Genomic DNA, 24497 nt, shown 5'->3' on the forward strand with positions numbered 1-24497 from the left:
AAGACGTGATGTGAATTACCTCAAAATAATTATTTAGCAGGGTATGAAACAAATTTCAATATGCAACACTTTATTTCTATAAATCTCTCCAAGCATTTACATTTTCAAATGATCACCTCTCCAATATTCCTAGGAAATCACAATGTGCCATCACTGCTGAGCAATATTTTAGAACAGGCCTGCATGCTACTCCTGTGGTCCTTGGGGGCTACCTGATGACCCTTGATCTATTCTATGGGTGTTTGAACTATCTTCAAACTAAGCATGACAGCTAATTCTGATCAAAGCTCAGATGCACACCTATTATAAAGATTTTTATGATGTAGAGTTCACGTTCAGTTTAAGTCAGATGAATAATTACACAATTCATCCAAAAAAAGCCTGATGCTTCAGGACTCAGAATAATCATGACTAGAACACAGAATTGGAATGGAATATAATTCAACGAATTTAAAATTTGAAGGAAACTATTACTGCTATTACAGTAAGGCTTAATGTGATGTAAAAATAAGAAAAGGGGATTAAGGGAAAAAAGTAGAATGGGCAAATGTAGATCATGTGATGCCAATGTGTTCCCAACCAGAAGACAATACACCCGTGTGATCAAAATGTACATTGGATTTTACAAGGAAAATCTTTTCATTGAACATTTAAAGGCATTTTAAAGACTTCACAAGGATCTCTCATATGTTTAAGACACAGATGAGCTGTAAAATAAATACTTTTAAGAAATGTTACTTGATACAGACATTCTGTTGACACAAACCAAACAAAACAGTGTCAGAACAATTGAGGGTTTAGAAGAAGCTAGTTTTGAGTTTGATAGTTGGTGCAACTTGAACTGTTGGCTGAGCTTTGCGTGCTGCATCTTTAGCTTTGCTGCTGGCCTGGTTTGCCCGAACAGCAGATTCCAGACGGGTTTTAAGCTCAGGTGATGCACCGATGACTTTCTTGAAGGAAGCTGGATATAGAGGGCCAATACGCATTAAGTTCTGAAGGGCAAAGTCATGCAGGCCTTTGGAGACTTGGGATGCAGAAGGAATGGCATTTTCATCCAAAAGGTATGAGATAAGGGTAGGAACAAGAAGAGCCACCAATTGCACTCCTATTGGACACATAAAAATCATTGAGATAATACAACAATAATAATTATAACAGCAGAAAGTTTCTTCTAAATGAGTCAGTCAATTATTATTTTAAAATGCAAAATATAACATCCTCAGTCTTCTAAGCCCGAAGTCTGATGGTAAAGGTGTTTGTTTGTTTTTTTTCATAATGGAGTAAAATGAACTTTTTCTACACCATTGATGTTGTTTTTTGACTGTTTCACTGTGGTGGCTTCCATTATCTGGTGATACTATGTAAGTTAGCTGGTCCTCTCGCACTTTTTTTTTTTTTTTAAACAATATGACAGATGATTATTGACTCAGTAAAATGTCCTGTCTAGCTTTGTCATACACCTTTCAGAGGATGTAAAAAAGAAATGGATGCATATTAATTATAATACAATTTTTAAAAATGCCAGTAAGCTGGCAATTTATTAGAGTTCTAAAAATAGCCTCTGATGCACTGATCATTGATAGTGCACCTTTACAGGCACTGAACTTAACACTTTAATGGAAAGCACAGTACATTAGTGATCCATTAAGAAAGTGACACTCACGGTTCTGCTCTTCACCCATGCCAACAAGATTCTCCAGGACCCTGATGCCCTCCTGTACAGCCTGCAGCTCAGCAGCAGTCCTTGGCCGACTGTGCTCCACTGCCTTCAGTTTCTCCACCATGAGTGGAGCCAGAGCGTGAATGTATGGTGTAGAAAGGGGACGGCTGGGATGTTGAAACACTGACAAGAGAAGCTGGTAACACCGTGCCTGAACCTGCAGCAAAGCACACAAAATGGAATGAAAAATGACTAAAATGAACATGGCATTGGAATGTGTCTGATTACCCTTTTTTTAAGTTCAGGTACTTACCGAAGGATCACAAGAGTTGAGGGCATTACGGAAACGTTCCATGCAGCCCTTCTGCAGGACTGTAACTCCTACAAGTTCATTACTAGCAGACAGTAGGAAGAGTGTAATTGCTGTCAGCATACTGATGTCATCCAAGTCAGGTCTGGACTCATCTAAAGAAAATCACATAATGTTTGACATAGCATGTGGCTCACGGCTCATCATTTAGTATGAGTATCTAGTAGGTGCAAACCTGGCTGCGAATCCTCAAGTACTGAAGCCAGGCTGCTTTTCACAAGGGCAGTCCACTGTGTCTGGAGGCTATCCACTCGAGCCAATGGGGAGGTGATGATGGTCTTGATGCCCTGCAGTGCAGCAGACACAGATGTAGGCACCGAGTTGTCAGCAGTCTTAACTGCAGTTTCCCTCAGCACCCCAGTGATTAGGAAGAGAACGGTAGGTAGGATGGTCATGCTTCCTGAGAACAGAAACCATGAGAACCTGGGCATCATTTCATGGAGAATAAAAACAACAGTAAAATATACAAATTCAGTCTTACAGTAATATTGAAGAAGCAGAAATACAGTACACCATAGGATAATTTATTTGAGTTGGGATATAGTTTTTAGAAGAATTATTAAAAAGTATAGTTTCTTTAGTGAAACACTCACCATCGTTTTTGTGTGTGCATGTGCGCGTGTGTGTGCATCTTACCAGCAGGGGAGCAGAGTGAGGGTAGTTCTGCCAAGATGGAAACGGTGTTTGCCACCAAGCGTGCACTCTCTTCAGGTAATCGTTGAGGCCTGATCGGGACATGGCTGGGTGACTTCGTGACACGTGTATTGAGCTGTGGTAAGTGGCGAATCAGGATGAAAACCAGCAGCTCCATTGCAGCAAAAACCAGAGAACTGCCAGGGACGAGCTCACCCGTCTCTCCCCCTTCCCCTAGGGTAAGCTGAGAATCTCTCAGGCCTTCCTCTTCTTGGCCTGTGTAAAATACCATCATGACCTACATCAGTGAAACTGCCACATCATATTACTGCTTTGTCAGTAGAATGCAAACCAATAACCCATCCATTCATTTTCTATACCGTCAATCCTCATTAGTGTCACGGAGCTGGATGAAGTGGCTGGGGAGAGGGAAGTCTGGGCGTCCCTGCTAAAGCTACTGCCCCCGCGACCCGACCTCGAATAAGCGGTAGAAAATGGATGGATGGATGGATGGTGAGCTGAACCCTATTCCAGCTGACCTCAGACGAAACGTGGGTACACCCTGGACTAGTTGCCAGACAATCGCAGGGCACATATAGACAAACAACCATTCACATGCTCACAAAGATTAACTATGGACAATTTGGTCTTCAATGAACCTAACATGCATGTTTTTGCCAAACCTATAACCATATCATTAAAATGGACACTTGCAGTAGTTTGATCACATTTTTGGCAAAAACAAGAACTTTAGAACAGTGAGTTGTGTTGACAGGTAAACCAAGGGGTACACTGTGTTAGCTCATTACCTTTGTTGATATTTTGTTGCTGTAGATGGTCCTGTGCAGCTCTTATGGTCTCCTGTACTACAGCAGTCACCTGGAGCTGGACTGCAGGAGGGTCCCGGGTCAACAACAATCTGTGAAGTACATTCAGGAGCTCCACTGCCAACAGCTAGAAGACAAGTAACACTTTTAATGACACTAGTGCAAGTAAGTCAACACTGAGCCTTGACAATCATAGGCATTTGTTGTGGCCTTCACAATTTCAAAAGGTCAACCTAAACAAATCAACTCATAAGTTAGGCATACATCTATTATAGAGTACTAAAGCCTTTGTCAGCGTGTAAAGGCAGTAAATATCACATGGCCATGTTGCATTTACCAGGTGTTTGCACTGAGGCAATACTGGCAAATGTGTCACTTGAACTACAACAACGAAACTGCTAGAGAATGGAGCTGTCGATTTAATTTCTCTTACAATATGAATATTATTTCAAAACTTTTACAATTTTAAGTATTTTACTTTGACTAATGATAACTAATGAAGGCACAAGGCTTTAAAATATAAATATGTACAACCGCTGGCAGTGCACTATACAAGACTGCCAACCTACAACAAGTAACCTAAAGTCTACACCACCCACTCCAATAAAATTATTTTCTGCTCCGACTCTGTAATGTTTCTTGCTCATTGTTTTTTGTTTACTAAGCCATAGACAGCAAAGGTGCTCTTACCTGGTCTTCTGCAATGTGGGTCTTTGCACTGGGAGACTCAAGCAGAGTGGACAAGGTGTGCAGGCAGGACATGATATGCTCAATGGGTTCCTCAGGCCGGGGAAAGCAAAGAAATTCTATACTGACACCTGAGAGAGAGAAGAAAAATGGGTTGAAGGCATGTCTACACTATTCTTTTCCTTTATCTTTTGCAATCTTTTCACTGTTGGCAGGTGCAGTGGCAGTAGATACAACAAAAACAGTACCCCCTTTTGTTTACAAAAAAAAAAAGGTGAGCGCTGAGTAGCAATTGTTTGATAGCTGGGATAGGCTCCAGCACTCCTGCGATCATTGTGAGGACAAGCGGCTCAGGAAATGGATGAATGGATGTTTTGCCCGGTAAAATGGGATATTGAGGAACTACAGAAATAAAATCCAAATAATATGAAGACTTTAAAATACAGTATATTAAATGTCTGTATCTTTACCTAACATTAGGTGCATCCTGTCTTTGACGAACTCTTCAAAGTTCTTAACGGTCCACGAGACTCCAGTACGGAGGGCAGGAGCCTTGGAGAGTGCTGGAGAAACATCTTTTTGTTCACAAGCTCCAAAACCAGTGCTGCTCAGCCACAAGGCCACAGCATGCAGAACAGGAGCCCATGAGTTGCGGTAATGGAGCCTTGCTGTGTCTATCGTCTCTGGAGTATAAAATGCTCCACCTACACACAGAGTGAATTCTCTTTTAAATATTATTAGTGAAGTAACTCTTTCAAAGCAAGCCCCCAAAATAGAGTAACAACCTATAAAACTGCTATGGTGCGCATCCACATGCAAGAAGGGATGGGGACCAGGGATTAGACAGATGTAAACATCTCAAACATTTCATTGTGCTCTTCGGCAATCAAAGGCACAGTTATGTTGTACCATCAGGGGGCAGCTGACTGGAAAACTCTGCAGGCAGAGTGAGCAGGGCATAGTCCCGGAGCATGGCCAACCACAGCTGACTAAGCGAGGGCAATTCAGGCTGCACTAAAGTGATGAGACTGTCAGGTGGAAGCACATCTGCACCCAGATCATCATCATCCTCATCTCCACTTCGAACCGGTTTGACAGGCTTTGATTCTGCCTCTTTCTTTATCTTCATTGCCACCACATAAACCTGTTAAAATAATTGCTATGTGTTTACATAAGTATTCTTTACACAATTTAAAGCTGAACACATCAGTGTTATGGACAGAGCAGCACAGTCTTGGGTCTCACCTCCGCCCACGCTTTAAGCACGGCCAGCTTCTCCATGGTGGTGGCACTCTCACTGTACAGCTGACTGGAGGAACCCTTCCCAGCTTGCACCTTGTCCAGTGATGACACTAGCAGGTTGTGAACTCGCCGCAGGTCGTTGAGGTCACTGACTACACCACTACCAATCCAAGTGCTACACACCTGTGGACACAGACATTCAAAGATGAAAGCGACCTAAACTTTGTTAAAGGTCCCATATTTTGGCTATTAGGACTTCCATAGAGCGACTCTCTAACATAAACTTAGTGTTAAAGTGTTAGTGTCATTAAAAAAACAAAACAAAAAAAAAACACTTTGGTTTTGCCATGAGTGTCCAGAAAAGGCCCCTCTGACAGCTTCTTCTGTTTGACGCAGTTTTGTATCCACTTTGTCCACTTTTGGCTTAGATCACCACCTTTCCTCTGATTGGTTGCCTCCATGTAGAAGACCCACTTGTGAGCGCACACGTTTGTTAGGTTGACAGCACTGGCTCGGGATATTTACATATTTCACATGTTTACTGAGGCACTATAGAGCCAATATTACATCCCAAATAATCAAGTCCAATCAGTATAATTAAACACAGCTGGACTCCAATGAAGGTGGAGAACCATCTCAAGGATGATCAGAAGAAATGGAAAGCACCGGAGTTAAATATATGAGTGTCACAGCAAAGGGTCTGAATACTTATAGCTGTGTGATATTTCAGTTTCTTTTTTAATAAATCTGCAAAAATTTCAACAATTCAGTTTTTTTCCGTCAATATGGGGTGCTGTGTGTACATTAATGAGGGAAAAAAATGGACTTAAATGATTTTAGCAAATGGCTGCAATATAACAAAGAGTGAACGTTTTAAGGGGGTCTGAATACTTTCCGTACCTACTGTATATCAGACATGCAAACACCAAAGGCATGAAAAAGGTGACCAAAAAAAAAAAAAAACATTGTAAGGGTGGCTATAGGGGAATTCACCCGGGCCCCATCAGAGAATATTTGTAATTAAATTAGCATAAATTAAGCAATTTGAAAGACTGAAGAGTACGATAAGGCAAAATAAAAAAAACTTTCTTCACGCAGAAAAATATTTATTTACACCGCACAAGTACATGTTGATGTACAAATTTCAGATTAAAATTAAATTTCTAAAATAAAAAGAAATCATTTCTTTGCTTTTTTGTTTTGGCTTCCAACTTAATCATCTCCACCTGCACCACTTAATCATCTCCACCTCCACCTGATGCCTGCTTCAAGCTGTGCCACATGAATAGCATCCTCCTATTTAAGCACTCTCATTCTGGAAAATAATTGACTAAAATCATTGTCTGTTTCACTTCATTTTTCACTATTACCAACTTCAAAGGCTAATCCCAAATGCACCGTCCAGGAAAATCCTTCCATCCATCCATTTTCTTTACCGCTTATCCTCACTAGGGTCCCGGGCTGCTGGAGCCTATCCAAGCTATCTTCGGGCGGGAGGCGGGGTACACCCTGAACCGGTCGCCAGCTCCATGAAAATATTAAGTACAATATGTTTCTGTTTTTATTGTCCATTTCTGAATTAGTTAATAATAAATGTATTTATTCTGTGTTGTGACAAAAACTGACTTTGTGTCGTTTGATTGGTGAAGTAGACTTAAACGTCACTAGCACTTACATTTGATTGGTGCAAACAGCGCCCAATGCGGAAGTTGAAGTCTCGCGCACAAAATAGTTGATAAATAAGGAATAATTGATAGCGATGGCGACCCCCTCCCCCACCCCAGGAAAAACTCATTGGATCTATACGATTCACGTAAATGGCCTATTTTGAGCTCAAAACGGTGAATTTCGCCAAAAGGCGACTGATTTTCATGTTATATATGTATTAATTTATATATATATATATATATATATATATATATATATATATATAGTTAAATGTTTTATATATATAATTTCTGGTAGAATTATTATCCATAGATGCAATTTGCATAAAGTGGAGTATCAGACAAAAGTACCACAGGTATGTATACTTGAAGACTACTATACTTGAAGACTACCCACCTGGAAGGGGAATTACGGTGCTATTACTACAATTGTGACTGTATATTAAAGATAGAAGTTTATTAGAAAGATGACTAATGCAGAAGAAACACAGATGGTTGCAATGGCCTGAAGAGTGATCATTGAGATCATTTGTGTTATAAAAACCTGTGATAAAGCTATAAAATAATTTAAACGGAGCAAAGGGAAATAAAAAGCAAATTAGTTGGAATAGACTTCTTTTAAAAGAGAAATCACAAAGTTTCTCACCTGGCATGCTTTAGCTGTTATGTCAGATGGTGTATCAGGTGAAAAAGCTGGTCTGAGTGCAGCGCCAACCTTAATACATACAATTGACAGCTCAATTATGCGACATTCAATTATTTGGGCTATTCTAGTAGAACTGAATTCCTACAGAGAGAACTTAGAGAACTGAGTTCTTGACTCACATTGGCTTGGTATTGTTCCAAGATAACATGCCCCGGGAACTCGGGCTCGGGAACACACGCAAACTTTTTAATGATGTCTTCCAGGGCCTGCAGACCAGCCATTCTCAACTGGTTACTGTGGTCTGTGGCAGCCATGAAAGCCATTCGGATAAGGTCAGACAAATGGAGCACCAGCAGATCTCCTAGACGAGTAGAGATGGTGAGGAAATTGAATTGAAAGATTATGTGAGGAATGCATATGCATAACTTGACTAAGCAGCCAGTTAGTCGAGAAACTGAAGAATGGCTGTCCCATTAATCCTTTTACCACTGTTAAATGCAAAGGCACTTTATTTGTTACTTGTACAATGTTTAGCGAAATTAGTTGTCTGCATTTAAACCATTCGGAAGGAGCAAGTGCCAAATCCAGGTCTCATGTTAACACCTTGGTCAAAGAAACTGCCTGGAAAACCAATCAGACATGGCTCTGATTATGTTAGTTTGTTTGGGGACTGCGGAGCCATGTCCTCATATTAATATGACAGCAAAGAACTTGAATCTGGGGTCCCTACTTTCATACTTTGCATTCTTAAACACAAGAGACAGCTGGAATCAAAGATGATAATGCTTAATTTTGAGTGAGACTGTCAGATATGTATTAATTAAACAATATGTTAACTGTTTAAGCAATAATTTGCTGTGGAGTCGAAATGCACTTCATCATATTGAAATCGGTTTCTATTTTTCCATCTTTCTTAAGCTATTCAGGATAAACTATTTTTAGAAGCACCTCTCAGTATGACGAAGTACAGTTGTATTCTAATATCATTTACTATTTTAAACAGATCTGCCACAAAATTAAATGGGCCATACAACACCCTTCAACCTAGTTTTGAACAAAAAGTCTTGTTTATTTTTTATTTTTTTAATCTTTTTCAGCAGAATCTTGATGACACACAAATGTTTCCCGGAAAGGCCAAGAAAAATGCATTCTTTGTTGGATAATATGTGTCAAATGTTTTGCAGAACGTCACGTGTAATACCTTTAGGGATCTTTGCTTGTGTAGAACGGGCAGTTGCCAGGTCAAAGTGTGCTTTGTCTGTATTCTCGCACAGCAGGATGATGCGGCACAAGCAATCTGCAGCAAACACCCGCGTCACCCAGCGAGGTGCCACTGAAGGCTTAGATCTGTCATCTTCGCCTAAACCTGCAAACATGATGTCGTCGTCCATCTCGTCTTTTTTCTCAGAGTCTTCATCTTTTTCCACCTCAAATGTTACTGCTCCTCCTACATCTGAGAAGATGGACATACATTCAGACAATCAAAACAAGACTCAGTTCATAGTATACTATCTTCATTTATTTATATACAATGATAATGGGCTTTTCTCTTCTCTTCTCTTTTAAATTCACCTGTTGTTGCTGCAAGGACATCCTTGCATAGTTTAAGCCAATGAGAAAGCTTTTCCACTGCAAATGATGACAGCATGTGGCCCAGTGTGTCATGAATATCAGAGCACAGCTTCCTGTCTGTTTCGTGATCCAGCATGCCAAATAGTGCCCCCTCAAGACCCGTCTCAGTGACATTCAGATCTGAATCAGCAACAAAGTAAAACACCAGTGTCTAATTAGAAATTATGCCAGAACAACACATTCTTGTTAATGTCCTGGTTTGCACTCACTTATTGCAGTGTCTTTGTCATTTCCTGCCTTCTTTGCAAGGCTCATGGCATACTCGCAGACCTCAGAGGCCTCCCTCTGAGCAAGTTGTCTCAAGCAGGCTACAGCAGCGCGGCGCAGCAACAGATGAGAGCTGCATAAGTGCACCTGAAAAAGTCCCATCATGAGGCAAAATGGTATTACTACAACAATGTGAAATATTTGTTTTTGTAAACTGATGTAGAAGCCTCACAAAAAGAAAACAATTATTAACATCAATAAAAAGTGAAAGATTATTAATAAAGTCCCATTGGTCTTACACAAAGACACAGCACCAAGCTCGAAAGGTTGACATGACGAGGAGCGAACATGTGTAGCTGCTGCAGACACGAGATGGCAGCTGCTTGCACCAGTGAGTCGGAGTGATCTTGCATTATGGCACAGCCAACCAGGCAGGACGAGCGGATGGTGGAGATGGTGGCACCGTTTCCTTCATAATATATTGGCAGAGTGTATGTAAGAATGACATAATTGTTAATGTCTGTGGATTAAGATTGGTAATACTACCACCTGCTGGTAAAGAAAGCGGAGTGCAATTACATGACAGTCAACTTTGACATTAAATTAAGTCTGATTTTCTCTCCGATAAATCCATCCATCCATCCATTTTCTGAGCCGCTTATCCTCACTAGGGTCACGGGAGTGCTGGAGCGTATCCCAGCTATCTTCAGGGCAGGAGGCGGGATACACCCTGAACCGGTTGCCAGCCAATCGCAGGGCACACATAAACAAACAACCATTCGCACTCACATTCACAGCTACGGGCAATTTAGACTCTTCAATCAACCTACCACGCATGTTTTTGGGATGTGGGAGGAAACCAGAGTGCCCGGAGAAAACCCATCCCGGCACGGCGACAACATGCAAATTCCCCACAGGCAGGGCCGGGGATTGAACCCCGGTCCTCAGAACCGGGGTTCACTAACCAGTCGTCCACCGTGCCGCTCTCCCCGATAAATTTACCTTGTAATTCTGGTCCAACAGTAGTGATGAGAGCGCCCAAACAGCGCCCCAAACACTGATGCACCTCTGTGTGTGATGGGGGCACAGTGAGGAGTAAGGTCAGGACCAAGGACAAGGTGGGTTCCACGTAGCCTCTATACATAGGACCACTTGAGTCCACAATGAGAGCCAATGAGTGCAGAGCCCAAGTCTGTTGAAAAATAATTAAAAGATTTTTACTTATTAATAGTGATGCATGTCACAAGTGATGACCTGAACTCTTTATCTTGAGAATCCCCATTGAGTTCAAACGAAACCAAATAAAAAAATTAAGACCTAACATGCAAAAATCTTCCTTTCCTCTCGGCTTGTCCCGTTAGGGGTCACCACAGCGTGTCATCCTTTTCCATGTAAACCGAACACCAACTGCGCTCATTTCTTTCCTCACTACATCTATCAACCTTCTCTTTGGTCTTCCTCCAGCTCTCTTACCTGCCAGCTCCATCCTCATCATCCTGCTACCAAAATACTCACTCTCTCCCCTCGGGGACATGTCCAAACCATCGAAGTCTGCTCTCTTTACCTTTGTCTCCAAAACATCAAATCTTCGCCGTCCCATTGATGAGTTCATATCTAATCCTATCCAACCTGGTCCGAGAGAGAATCTCAACATCTTAATTTCTGCCACCTCCAGCTCTGCTTCCTGTTCTCTCTTCAGTGTAACTGTTTCGGATCCGTACATCATGGCTGGCCTCACCACTGTCTTATAAACTTTGCCCTTCATCCTAGTATAGACTCTTCTGTCACATAACACACCTGACACCATCCTCCACCCATTCCAACTAGCTTCGACCTGTTTATTAATTTCCTTATCATACTCACCATTGCTCTGGACTGTTGACCCCAAGTATTTAAAGTCCTCCACCCTCGCTATCGCTTCTCTTTGTAGTCTCACTTTTCCCCCTCCACCCCTCTCATTCATGCACATATATTCTGTCTTACTTCAGCGAATCTTCAATTCTCTCCTTTCCAGTGCATGCCTAAACCTTTCTAACTGTTCCTCCACCTGCTCCCTGCTTTCACTCCAGATCACGATGTCATCTGCAAACATCATGGTCCATGGGGATTCCAGTCTAACCTCATCTGTCAGCCTATCCATCACCACCCCAAACAGGAAGGGACTAAAGGCTGATCCCTGATGCAGTCCCACCTCCACCTAAAATTCACCTGTCACACTTACAGCACACCTCACCACTGTTCTGCTGCCCTCATACATGTCCTCTATTATTCTAACAGACTTCACTGGCACTCCAGACTTCTGCATGCACTACCACAGTTTCTCTCTGGGTACTCTGTCATAGGCTTTCTCTAGATCTGCAAAGACAATGTAGCTCCTTCTGACCTTCTCTGTACTTTTCCATCAACACCCTCAAGGCAAATAATGCATCTGTGGTACTCTTTCTCGGCATGAAACCATACTGTTGCTCGTCAACTTTATTCCTCTATAGTTCCCACAGCTCTTCACAACACCCTGGTTATTAAAAATGGGCCCCAGAACACTTTTCCTCCATTCCTCAGGCATCTTCTCACCCGCTAGAATTCTGTTGAACAAGCCGGTCAAAAACTCCACAGCCACATCTCCTAGATGCTTCCATACCTCCACAGGTATGTCATCAGGACCAACTGCCTTTCCTTTTTTCATCCTCTATAATGCCTTTCTAACTTCCCTTTTACTAATCATTGCCACTTCCTGGTCCACCACACTTGCCTCTTCTACTCTTCCTTCTCTTGAATTTTCCTCATTCATCAGCTCCTCAAAGTATTCTTTCCATTTTTCTAGCACACTACTGGCACCAGTCAGCACATTTCCATCTCTATCCTTAATCTCCCTAACCTGCTGCAAATCCTTCCCATCTCTATCCATCTGTCTGGCCAACCTGTAAAGATCATTTTCTCCTTCTTTAGTGTCCAACCTGGCATACATATCATCATATGCCTCTTTTTTGGCCTTTGCCACCTCTACCTTCGCCCTATGTCACATCTCCATGTATTCCTTTCTCCTCTCCTCGGTCCTCTCAGTGTCCTACTTATTCTTAGGCAGCCTCTTGCCTTGTATGATCTCCTGTACTTTGAGGTTCCACCAGCAAGTCTCCTCCCCTTTCCTACCAGAAGATAGACAAAGTACTCTCATACCGCTCTCTCTGATCACCTCGGTTGTTGTGGTCCAGTCTTCTGGAAGCTCCTCCTGTCCACCGAGATCCTCTTCTCGAAAAGCCGCACAACACTCTTCCTTTCTCAGCTTGCACCAAATGGTTCTCTGCTCTGCCTTTGTCTTCTTCCCCATCACCAGAGTCATCTTACACACCACCATCCTATGGCGTCTCGCCGCCACACTCTCCCCTACCACTATCTTACAGTCAGTAACCTCCTTCAGATTACATCTTCTGCACAAAATGTAATCCACCTGCGTACTTGTACTTCCGCTCTTGTGCGTCACCCTATGTTCCTGCCTCTTCTGGAAGAAAGTGTTCACTCCAGCCATTTCCATCCTTTTTGCAAAGTCAACCACCATCTGTCCCTACAAGTTCCTTTCCTGGATGCCGAAGTTACCCATCACTTCTTCATCACCGCTGTGTTCTTCACCAAAATATCTATTACAATCTGGACCAATCACGACTCTCACTCTGTCTGGGATGCTCAGAACTACTTCATCTAGCTTCTTCCGAAATTTCTCTTTCACCTCTAAGTCACATCCTACCTGCAGGGGATAGACACTAATCACATTATACATAACAGCCTCAAGTTCAAGTTTCAGCATCATACCTCGATTTGATACTCTTTTCACCTCGAAGACATTCTTAGCCAACTCTTCCTTTAAAATAACCCCTACTCCATTTCTCTTTCCATTTACACCATGGTAAAATAATTTGTAACTCTGCCCCTAAACTTCTAGCTTTACTGCCTTTCCACCTGCTCTCCTGGAAACACAATATATCAACCTTTCTCCGAATCATCATGTCAACCAACTCCCGAGCTTTTCCTGTCTTAGTCCCAACATTCAAAATCCCCACATTCAGTTCTCGGCTCTGTGCTTTCCTCTTCTCTTTCTGCCAAATAACCCGCTTTCCACCTCTCCTTAGTCTTCGACCCAAAGTAGCTAAATTTCCACCGGCGCTTGTAGGTTAAGGGTGGAGGACATTGTTGACCCGGGCCACAACCGATCCGGTATGGAATTCTTTAGATGAACGCTCATATTTGTTTGGCAAAGTTTTAAGCCGGATGCCCTTCCTGACACAACCCTCTGCATTTATCCGGACTTGGGACCGGCCTACAGTTTGCACTGGCTTGTGCCCCCCATAGGGCTGCATTATATCACACAAAAATATATCCTGTAATTTAAAATGAAGAGACAATTACATAGAACTGTGTCTCCAAAAATCTAGAGGCTTTTGCAATACTGTACCTGGACCTCATGAGAGGATCCATCCTGGGCCAACGCCAGTAGGATACTAACACTGGTCTTTAAGTGCTGACCAGAGCCAATTCCTCCAACATATCGATGCAGGCAGCCAAGAGCCAGTGAATGACCCGTCCTTGACACTACATCACGGGCTGACTTCAGCCTGCAAACAGAGGAGAGAATATATGAACACCAGATTCAGCTCAAGACAGTTTTACCTTGAAATCAATATTTTGAACAAATCTGCCCCTCCCCCTCCCCTCCTAAGTCTGATCTGCAGGTAAGAGATAGAGGGAAAAACTTACTTGTCAAAGCTGGTCTGTGCCATTCTAGCAATGAAAGTAGCCTCTCCCACTACCTGAGCCATTCTCCCGAGGGCCTCACCAGCAGCACACCGCAAGATTGGATTGGGATTGTCGAGGGCCCCCATCACCAGAGCAAGTGCGGACTTACGGACCTCCTCTGGGCCCAAAGTACTCTTGTTCTCCGCCAAACCCTTCAAGTGAGACAGGAAAAGATGCAATTTCTCAATGTTTATTAAGTGAATTGAGAAAAAGTCCAGCCTTTTCTCATAAAGGGATTGATTAATTCTCACCTTGAGAGCACTCAGCACAGCAGTGAAGATGTTCAGTTGGACAGCTTGCTGCCGAACTCCTTTAGCCTGCTTGATACATTCTGCAAAATGATCTAGCATCTGCAACCTGAATTATGTATACAAGACTGAATTAATAATTTTCACTACTTTTTACACAACAGCAGTGAACACAAAGACTAAATAAATCAAAATCAGAAATTCACAATGTATGATGTTTAATGAGGGTAACAAATACAGATCCTTTCCAAAAATATGTGAATATCATGGAAGTTTATTTATTTCCATAATTCAATTCAAAAAGTTAAACTTTCATAGATTGTAGATTCAGGGCCCACAATTTCAAGTGTCGGTTTATTTTTACATAATTTGGGCTTCCAGCTCATAAAACCCATGAAATCAGAAATGTAAAAAAATAGAATAATGTGAGAAAATCAGCCCAAATTTTGTAAGCCATAAATGTTTTAAACTGAGTGTCACACACTAATCATCTACTAAACTCAAAGCACCTGCACAGGTTTCCCCAGGTGTCATTAAATTGCTTCAGTTTGGTTCAATTGTCTCAGTTGTGTTCAATTTGGTGAAGACTGCACTTGACAACTGGCCAGAAGACCATTGATAACCTCCATAGGATGGGTAAGCCACAAAGGTTCATAGCTGAGGAGTGCTGTGTCCAAGCATATTAATGGAAAGTCTTGTGGAAGGACAACATTTGGCTGGAGAAGATGCACCAGCAAAAGAGATGACCGTGGGCTTCAGCGGATTATCAAACAGAGAAGATTCAAGAATCTAGCAAAGGTCCAGAAAGAGTGGAATGAGGCGGGAGTCACAGCTTCAAAAACCACCACATTCAGACGCATCCAGGAGATGGGCTACAACTGTCGGGTTCCTCGGGTCAAGCCATTTCTGAGCCTGAGCCAACGTAGGAAACGTCTCAACTGGGCCAAGGAGAAAAAGGACTGGAATGTTTGGCCAGTGGTCCAAGGTCCTCTTTTCCAATGAAAGTCAAGTGTGCCTTTCATTCGGGAATCAAGGTCCAAGGGTTTGGAGGAAGACTGGTGAAGAACAGAACCCAAGCTGCTTGAGGTCCAGTGTGAAATATCCACAGTCAGTCATGATGTGGGGTGCAATGTCCAGTGCAGGTGTTGGTAAATTCTGCTTTCTTAAATCCAAGGTCACCGCAACAGTCTACCAGAATGTTTTAGAGGACTTCATGGTTCCTTTTGCTGAGGATCTGTATGGAGATGCAGATTTCATCTTCTAGCAGGACCTGGCCCCTGCCCAGACCGCCGGAAGTACCAAAACCTGGTTTGATGCCCATGCTATCACAGTGCTTGACTGGCCAGCCAACTCGCCGGATCTAAACCCCATTGAGAATCTATGGGGTATTATCAACTGGAAAATGAGGGGCACTAGACCCAAAAACAAAGAAGAACTGACATAAAGCATCAAGGAAATCTGGGCTTCCATAACTCCCAGACAATGTCACAGCGCATTGAGGCAGTGATTAAAGCGAAGGGATTCCCAACTAAGTATTGAAGATTAACATGTCTTGATAGTACCATATTTTGATTGATTTAATGTGACTCTAATTTCTCTCTTTTTTTCTACAAAAACTGAGAAGTAAATGGTGATTCCTTCACAGTATTCAATTTGTTTTTATTCCTGATTTTGTGGGTTTTATGAGCTGGAAACCCAAATTATGTACAAATAAATAAATGAAATTGTTTAAATTGTGGGACCTGAATCTATAATCTATGAATGTTTGACTTTCTGAATGGAATTATGGAAATAAATAAACTTTTCCATGATATTCAAATTTTTTGGAAAGGGTTTGTAGGCTCATGATTTCATAGCTCACCTGTGTTTGAAAGACACATGGGGGAAAACTACACCAAACAGAGCCACAGATGCATCAATTACTGATACTCCCAAAGGGAGTGGCCCTGGGATGGCTTCACCTACAGGCACTCGCAGGTATATGGAAGAGGGATCATGCTCCAAAGCCCCACTGCCAGATGCACTGTTAGGCTGCAACTGTTAAGCAACAATCATAGTTTGGAAATCAATAACTTGATTTAACTTTAATGAAAACCAGACAATGAGGATATCTGCAAATAAAGTTATTTAGAGAACAGAATATTATGATTTTAACTATCCAAAGTGCAAGTTATTTTACCTGATCCTCTATAGACTTGTGGTCAGTTTCCTGCAGCCAGGAGCCCATGAGCACACTGTCATCATAGTGACAGAGCGAGCGCAACAAAGATGTGGTGGTGTTGGATGAGTTGTCAGTCAAAGTGAATTCTGCCACCAGCTCCCTGAGGAGGGCATTGAAGCTGCCTAGAAGAGCACAGTGATATATATAAATAAATATATATATATATATATTTTTTAAAGATCTTCACTTGTTCTAAAAAGGGAATTCCTTAACATTTCTTCTCAAACACTTCCAACAAAGAGACTACTAGTGAAAACTGGGAAATAAGTGTAGTCACATTTAGAGAATAGGTACAGTGGACAATAAAATACAGAAAACTCAGATTTACACTAAAATTGACGCTGAAAAAAAATAATACCTAAAAAAATACGAGGGAAAACAAAAAACTGAGGAAACAACAGCAGCATTCGCACTTTGTTTCCAGTGATGTACAAGTTATTTATTACTGCAAAGAAACTGGTGTCTGTTTGTGACTAAAATATTTTATATTTTAATTCAGAGGGGAAAAGAGAAAATCAAAGCTGTCCAAATGAATAGGTTCATGTGAGTGCTTATAAAGGATCCTATACAAACTACATTGTTTTTTTTTGCAACATTTACCCACAAATTACACTGGGGAACACAATTTTTTGTTGAGTTAGGTCTGACAGCTGTTTTTAACTAATTTTTGGGTACGGAATCACTCACGTCAAGTTTTTGACCTATAGATTCCCGTTTTCTAAAAAGAAATGTGAAAAATACTGTACTCAACAGATATGTGCTTGTTTTATAAAACTTTTCAAATATTGACATACAATGAAATATGAAAGAAACAGCCATGACTGGAATGTTTATTTAACAATATTATGCTTTACAAAGGATATGGCACAAATCCTCTTAATTCCTACTATGCTAGCTTTCTGTTTGCAGATATTGATAGTACTGACCTATTGGGAGCTGCACACACCTCTCACCACACGGTCTCAATTGTGACTGCACAAATAAGTTGCCACGTAGCTGTAGATGAGTCCAATGCTAATCAGCTGGCAAGTCTTACTACAGCTAATCAGTGGAATTCTGCTTACCTGGAGGGTAAGCTGTGGAGAAAAAAACTTGACGTGCTAGAAAAAAAACTGACTGCAATTTTGGAATCAGCATGGCCATTTTAGTTTTAATCAGCATACAAATCTAACTCAAAAGATTTTTTTTTTCAAATTGTTCCCCAGTGTGTTGCTCAGGCATGCACTTCAGCATGAAACCCACGCTTGAGTTCTTGCACCAAACTCGTGCTTCTATTGTAGTCATTACTATCCCAGGTTGTGAACCGTTGCCCTGTTCCAGTGAGTTGCATATTTACTTTTGATTTTAAAAAATCCAAATGACTTACCTTCGTATGTTTTAGGAGGCAATAGAGCCAAGATGTCGTACAGCCTGAGTCTCACCATTGCTGCACTTGCTTTCAGATGTGCACCGTGAACTTTGATGATGGCAGGGACACTGAGGAGCAGAAATTATATTGAGACATGTCCAAACGCTTGTATTATGAAATAAAAAGATTCCTGTACACCCCTCACATCATTACTGTATCTCTAACAAAAAGACCATAATGAAAGCATACTCACTGAGATATCATAGTCATAGCGCATTCAATGGGTGTCATCAGCCTGCGTATGACATCCTCGGTAAGGAGCTCAGGACAGTGGGCCACAAAACTCCGCATGGCTAAACAGGAAGGATCAGAATTAGAAGTGAGCGTGTTGCCATTTAGAGCATGTTTATAAAAAAGCAGGATCACATTAGTTTACCACATAACGCCCCAGCACGGCCTTCTAGGGTGACCTGCCAAGTAAAAGAGTCTCCCCGAGCCTTTTCTGCCTCCAGCTCCTTCTGCGACCGAGGAAACACATTCCTCCACAGCAGCAGCATCTTGGGAAGGTGATAACGCACAAGGGATGGACCTTTGCGTACATACAAGTCAAAAAGAGGGGAGATGGTGCTAGACAGAGAGAGGATTGTTGACAAATCTCAGTTGAGATAGCATGGCATCGGTGAGTGACTCACCCAAGGTCATGAGGGCGCCCAGCAGCAGCCATCCAGCTTGTGTGCGCTGCAAGGACAGTCGACTATTCTGAGCTGCTGTTCGAAGGAGGTCTTCAGCGATGCTTACTACCAACTGCAGGGACACAACACTCATATTTGAATCTTTAAATCTGTAAATGTTGCAAACATTTAGGACCAAAAAATGTAACTGAAAGACGGAGAAGAGTGTGATCTACTGTCTAAATTGCTGATTCATAGTAATTTGTTTACAAACCTTTCCCTTAGAGTGTGGGATTCCCAGAGGGCACTGATGTACACCTCCAAGAAGAGCAGCCATCGCAAAGCTGTATCCGCTAACAGCCTCGGGTGAATTCTTTAGATGGTTTATTCTTTCAGCACAGCGGTCCAGCAGCGGGGTTAATTGATAGGGCAGTGCCACAGCAACACAGCGCAGGCACCAAGCAGCAGCCAAACGAGCGGCCATGCTTGGGTGTAGCAGCACTGAGGTCACAGTCTCAAGAAGTCCTGAGGAAGATGTCATTGAAAAACATTGTGAATGTCATTTCAAATTCACAATAACATTCTGTTGAGTAGGAATGGAATGCAGTAAGAGTATTAGAAAACATGCATGTCTTACCAATGGAAGGCTCCTGGATGAGAGGTGAAGCTGTGGCACTCAAACTCTGAACAAGGCTGCCCAACTCTTTTAGGGCACAAACCATAACATGCTGACTGGCCGAAACATCAGCTGCACCAGTCTTGTTTTCTCCATTGACGTCATTAAGAACTGCCTCTGGTAATAATAAGGGGCAGAGAAAAGCAAAATACGTACATTTTTGGTACGGCAACCTTTACAAATGGATAATGTGACCTGTATTGATGTAAACATGGTCCAGACTAGATAGAAAAATAGCCTGAAAATCATCTTGACGAGACTGCATAACAATGTTTTATAACATTAAATAGCGTGTCACATTAGTTCATATTTGTTGTTATACATCATAAATTTGCACACTTCTGCTACCATATAATCAGAGGTGTCCAGAATTATTAAGACCGTATTGATTAATGCCATATTCAAAATATTTTATAGCTTTATCTTCAGGACTCCACAAAATACATCACACTATGTAATAATACTTGAGTAGATTTAGAAGCTGCTTCTTGAACTTTGGCCTCTTTTTTTCCTGAATAATTTGACATACAGAGTATAGAATGTTAAATAAGTGGCTCTCGGAAATTGATGTATTTTGTACAGATGTTTAGATTTTATTTTATTATTCAAGCATTGTCTCAAGGCTATAAAAAAACAACAAAAGCCACCTATTGCACATTTGAACAGTTTAAAGGTTACTAGGCAAACCGGAGTAAGAATAATCACTTCATGAGATGAATAGCCATTTTCAGTTTGTTTAGTGTTCGTGTGTGTGTAGAGGTAGATAAACCAAGACAATCTGATGGACCATCTTACAAATTATGAGCAATGAGCAGAAGTGGCTTGTTCCTGCTATGAGTGTGCAAATTTTGTGGCACACGCAACTTTCTTTGCATAGTGACAGTCATGTGATCCGTTGATTATTAATTTTGAATGTGTAATAGAACAAAAACATCACAGGAACACACTGGCAGATAACTATGTATGGTATGCCAGAGTAAAAGCATATCCAAATTAGATTTTTTTTTGTGATTTATATTGACATGTAATATGATGAGGATAAGAAAATAAATACGATAATGCAGAAGGTATTACTAATGCCATACACAAGACCAAAAAGAACAATTGTGTCTGTATGCAACAGAAGCTCAAACCATGCCAAATATTTAGCAGAGGACTGGAAAGTGATTGACATTTGATAAATTCTTGCTCTGTAATGTTCTGAACCGTGGTATTTCATCCCCATCCTCCTTACCCACAGCCCTCATTTGCTTGCTGATGGCTCGGCAGATTTCTTTGCCAGCTGCTATCTGTGCCTTCTCGCCAAGTAAGCCCCCCAGCGTGGCACGTAGCATAAAGGAGACACAGCGCCGCGAGTACACAGCTTCAACATGCGTCTGTGTGGCCCGTGGATGGGACACAAGGTCCAAAACATGGGAGAGGAAGGTGGCAAAGTTGCGCTCCAGCCACTGACCACCAAGCGTAGTCACAAATACAACATAAGCCTGAGAAAAAAAAGGATTTATATGTAAGGTGGCAGGATAAGGTGCCAAATTGTGTTTTGTTGGAAGAATTCAGCTCACCTGTGTGACGCCCACCCGGACTTCTCTGCTGACAGAACCGCCTCCCTTCAACATTTCCCCTCCACTCTTCAAGAAACCAGATCCACCACGCAGAAAACCTGTAGCCATTAACTCCAAAACTTCCTCAAGTGTTGACCGTTTCACATTCTGACGCATCACTGGGGAAAAATAGACCCATGGTGAGTAAATTCATATATTTTTATGAAACTATATTGGCCACAAATTTTAAATCTAACCAGCAGCTTGTTTGGGCATCAGAGCCGTAGCCATGACGGTCCCTAGGAGTTTAGCCACAGCAACCCGAACACCATAATTTGAACCCTCCAGAGCCTTGAAACACAGTGTGGCCATGTTCTCCAGTTCTGTAGTCCACATGAATACTGCCTCATTCTGCAGCTCCAACAGACACTGATCAGGTAAATGGAATCAAGATGGCAAGATGGTGTTATGTTAGTGGTATTTCATCAGATAACTTGTGCATATTTTCTTTCCTCTGCTGCAAAACCATTTTTCTTTTTTCTTTGTTATAGATGGATAACAGGGCAGCACGGTGGGCGACTGGTTAGAGCGTCAGCCTCACAGTACTGAGGACGCGGGTTCAATCCCTGGCCCCGCCTGTGTGGAGTTTGCATGTTCTCCCCGTGCCTGCGTGGGTTTTCTCCGGGCACTCTGGTTTCTCCCACATCCCAAAAACAAGCATGATTTGGAGACTCTAAATTGCCCATAGGTGTGACTGTGAGTGCGAATGGTTGTTTGTTTGTATGTGCCCTGCGATTGGCTGCCAACCAGTCCAGGCTGTACCCCACCTCCTGCCCGATGACAGCTGGTATAGGCTCCAGCACGCCCGCGACCCGAGTGAGGAGAAGCGGCTCAGAAAATGGATGGATGGATGCATGGATATATGGATAACAGCAGATGATTTTTTTTTTTTTTTTTATGTGAAATCTAAATTCGCAATAAAGGAATTTGTTTTCTCAGTACAGTTTGGTCAACATACAGTAAATTCTATATTGTTTAACATCGTCACCACATTGATAAGTAAGAGAATTTAGTGCAACAATGTCTGAACACATCGAGTTGGGGTTCTTTGCTTTGGAAAATCAACAAATTGTCTTAATGATTACTTATTTAGATTATCCAAACCTAGCTTTATGCTTGTATTGAATAGTGATTACAATCAGAATGCGACCTACCTTTGCCACTGCACAGCGCACGGCCATTGACCTGTCTGTGAGTAAAGAGCGGGCATTCTTGTAGATGTCTCTGTGACATGAAGCTGCAGCTCCACCTAGTCCACTGAGCACTTTCTGCAGACTGATGAGTATTTCTCCTCTGCCTTGGGACTGCCAATATCGTGAAGATAGAATTAGGACAACCAATTTAAATTTCACATAAATTCAACACAATGTGATTCCATATTTACAATGTAGTCAAGAAAACGTTTTTATGATTGTATCATAATGTGATACCTCTGCACTCTTTAATGCCTTCAAAAGATTATTAATGGTGTCTGGAAAGGAGCTTCCAAGCATTCTGCCCATTTTCTCATAAAATGCACCAACACAGGCCACTGCAGCACTAAGAAAACCAACAACAACAACAATAATCAGATGAGGTTTCTGGATTGGTAAATTAACAGTAGATATTGCATTGTCAAATTTATGACATACCTTTTTAACATTTTTATTGGCGGGAAATAATAATTCAATAAGGCCATGAAAATATGAGTCAAGAGCCAGATCCAACCTAAAAGCTGACTCATCATTAATTAAAGACTAACCAGTAAAGACTTGGGATGGGGAAAATAATGAATTAATTGATTGTCAAAAATTCAGTCGACTGATTGGAATTCATTGTTGATGTCTGTTGAAGCACTTGAGACTGCATGGAATGTACTGGCAATCAGCAGAGGCACTGTTCATCCAATACTAACAAGTTTGTGGGTGAAAGAAGAACATTACATCAGTTAAGGGACATTGAACAATGCCCACAAGACCCCCAATATGTCACAACTTAATAACCACAGGCAACATTGAAACAGGAGTTCAAAACATTCACAAATAGATTTTTACATCCCACAAAAATAGAATTGGGGAGGGAAAAAAAAATCATGATTAATCAAATAATTTTCAAATATATATCCCTCATCCAGACCTTTCTCAGCACATCACACTCTGCAGATACAAATGGGCCTGACACTGAGATGCAGTCATTGCCAGACTGCATTAATGGCTGCCACAGAGCCACATGTAAACTTAATCCCCCATTAAAACACGAACCATCAGCGAGAGATTTGGTTTAATGGCCAAATCCCGTGAATAGAGAAATACTGTACAGTATGTTGCTGGAATTTGGAAAGTAAATGAATATAAACCTGGCATAACAATGTTTCAAAAAACAAAACAAACAAAAGAAAAGGTCATTACACTATTGATTCTATTTAATCTTACAGTTTTGTTGGCAAGTATGCAGTGGTGTCATCCTTGCTTCTGATGATGTCATTGCATTTATCCAGCGTTTGGAAAACTGTGAATGTGTCGCCAATGCTGTAGAGGGTGGCAAGGTTTTTGGCAAGCAGTTTTCTTGTTGGTGGACCAGGAGCACTGCTGATGAGTCCAGTGAGTTGTTCCACTAGCTTTTTCTGCTTCTCCTTCACATCCACCTGCCGTTCAAACACAAAGTCTGTCGCTACCTTCTAATGAACCCCACAGCTGTCAGTTATTAAAAACATTTCAGTCACCTTATTTGCTGCAACGAGGACCTTATCCAAGAAACGGAGCCATTCGAAGATGAAGACAGGCCTCTTTGCTTCGGTGATCTGAGCTAACGCTTCCTCGTTGAGCAGGAGACTGTGAGCCAGCTCCATGGCGAGGATTTTCACAGATGTCCTCGCAATTTCTTAATCGCCAGTCCTCTCTGGATTTTTGAATCATGATATCAGAACAAGCTAGCTGCTTTAAAAAAAAATTTGCCAAGTAATACTTGGGAAGATGTTTGTATTGAATTAATTCAATTTCATGTTTTGACTTTGTACTTGAAGTATGGCAGCACAGCGTTAGCGCTTGACACATCATAGCTGCTTTATTGTAATTTTTAATTGATACTGTAATATGCATGGCGTTCGATTGCCCGGCCGATTTAACTGTCAGTCATTTTACCGTATGTCCCGTCGTTCCGTCGTTCCTCTTGTGTGTTGACGGCTTCCTCCAGCTGTTAGCAATCTTAAACTAGCGATGCTTACGATCAAAAACTACTCTCCACAAATACACTCAAACTCTGAATGAATAATAGCCTCTTATCACCTTGTCTTAACACACTTGGTTGTTTCAGACAGCAACTTTACAAACCATGAGACTTAAACAACCAGGTTATTTAATGCATGTTCCGATATCCCGGCGACGACTACTTGCAGTAT

General features: G+C 41.6%; 1 protein-coding gene across 2 annotated transcripts; it reads right to left on the minus strand.

Annotated features, from left to right (window-relative positions):
- Positions 1 to 53: 53 nt before the first annotated feature.
- Positions 54 to 24497, minus strand: heatr5b (HEAT repeat containing 5B). Of its 2 annotated transcripts, XM_061689238.1 has the most exons (36): positions 24241 to 24497; positions 23823 to 23998; positions 23533 to 23744; positions 22552 to 22660; positions 22276 to 22425; positions 21319 to 21490; positions 21083 to 21240; positions 20755 to 21004; positions 19482 to 19637; positions 19119 to 19369; positions 18866 to 18977; positions 18610 to 18762; positions 18427 to 18526; positions 18192 to 18301; positions 16784 to 16947; positions 16466 to 16641; positions 14608 to 14713; positions 14318 to 14508; positions 14016 to 14175; positions 10574 to 10763; positions 9871 to 10040; positions 9574 to 9718; positions 9305 to 9484; positions 8934 to 9185; positions 7912 to 8093; positions 7733 to 7801; positions 5423 to 5602; positions 5087 to 5321; positions 4648 to 4881; positions 4181 to 4308; positions 3473 to 3617; positions 2667 to 2939; positions 2206 to 2430; positions 1974 to 2125; positions 1664 to 1877; positions 54 to 1105 (listed from the first exon to the last, which is right to left on the minus strand). In XM_061689238.1, the coding sequence occupies exons 2-36, from the start codon at positions 23946 to 23948 to the stop codon at positions 798 to 800; spliced, it is 6138 nt and encodes a 2045-aa protein (XP_061545222.1). In that variant the 5' UTR covers positions 23949 to 23998; positions 24241 to 24497; the 3' UTR covers positions 54 to 797. The 2 variants fall into 2 exon arrangements, 1 of the variants encoding a protein (XP_061545222.1); XR_009769401.1 differs by lacking the exons at positions 54 to 1105; positions 1664 to 1877 and having other exon boundaries at positions 2039 to 2125; positions 2206 to 2317.

This window comes from Phycodurus eques, chromosome 11 (assembly GCF_024500275.1).
Source record: "Phycodurus eques isolate BA_2022a chromosome 11, UOR_Pequ_1.1, whole genome shotgun sequence".
In the NCBI taxonomy this organism is placed as follows: Eukaryota; Metazoa; Chordata; class Actinopteri; order Syngnathiformes; family Syngnathidae; genus Phycodurus; species Phycodurus eques.

What these genes read in the sequence shown, in the direction of transcription:
- heatr5b (XM_061689238.1), bottom strand. Translation starts at nt 23,948, where the DNA reads ATGGAGCTGGCTCACAGTCTCCTGCTCAACGAGGAAGCGTTAGCTCAG. An exon ending in GCATACTTGCCAACAAAACT is followed by an intron (nt 22,661 to 23,532) that starts GTAAGATTAAAT and finishes TGGTTTTCTTAG; the next exon opens with TGCTGCAGTGGCCTGTGTTG. An exon ending in TGCTTAAAGCGTGGGCGGAG is followed by an intron (nt 5,322 to 5,422) that starts GTGAGACCCAAG and finishes TTATTTTAACAG; the next exon opens with GTTTATGTGGTGGCAATGAA.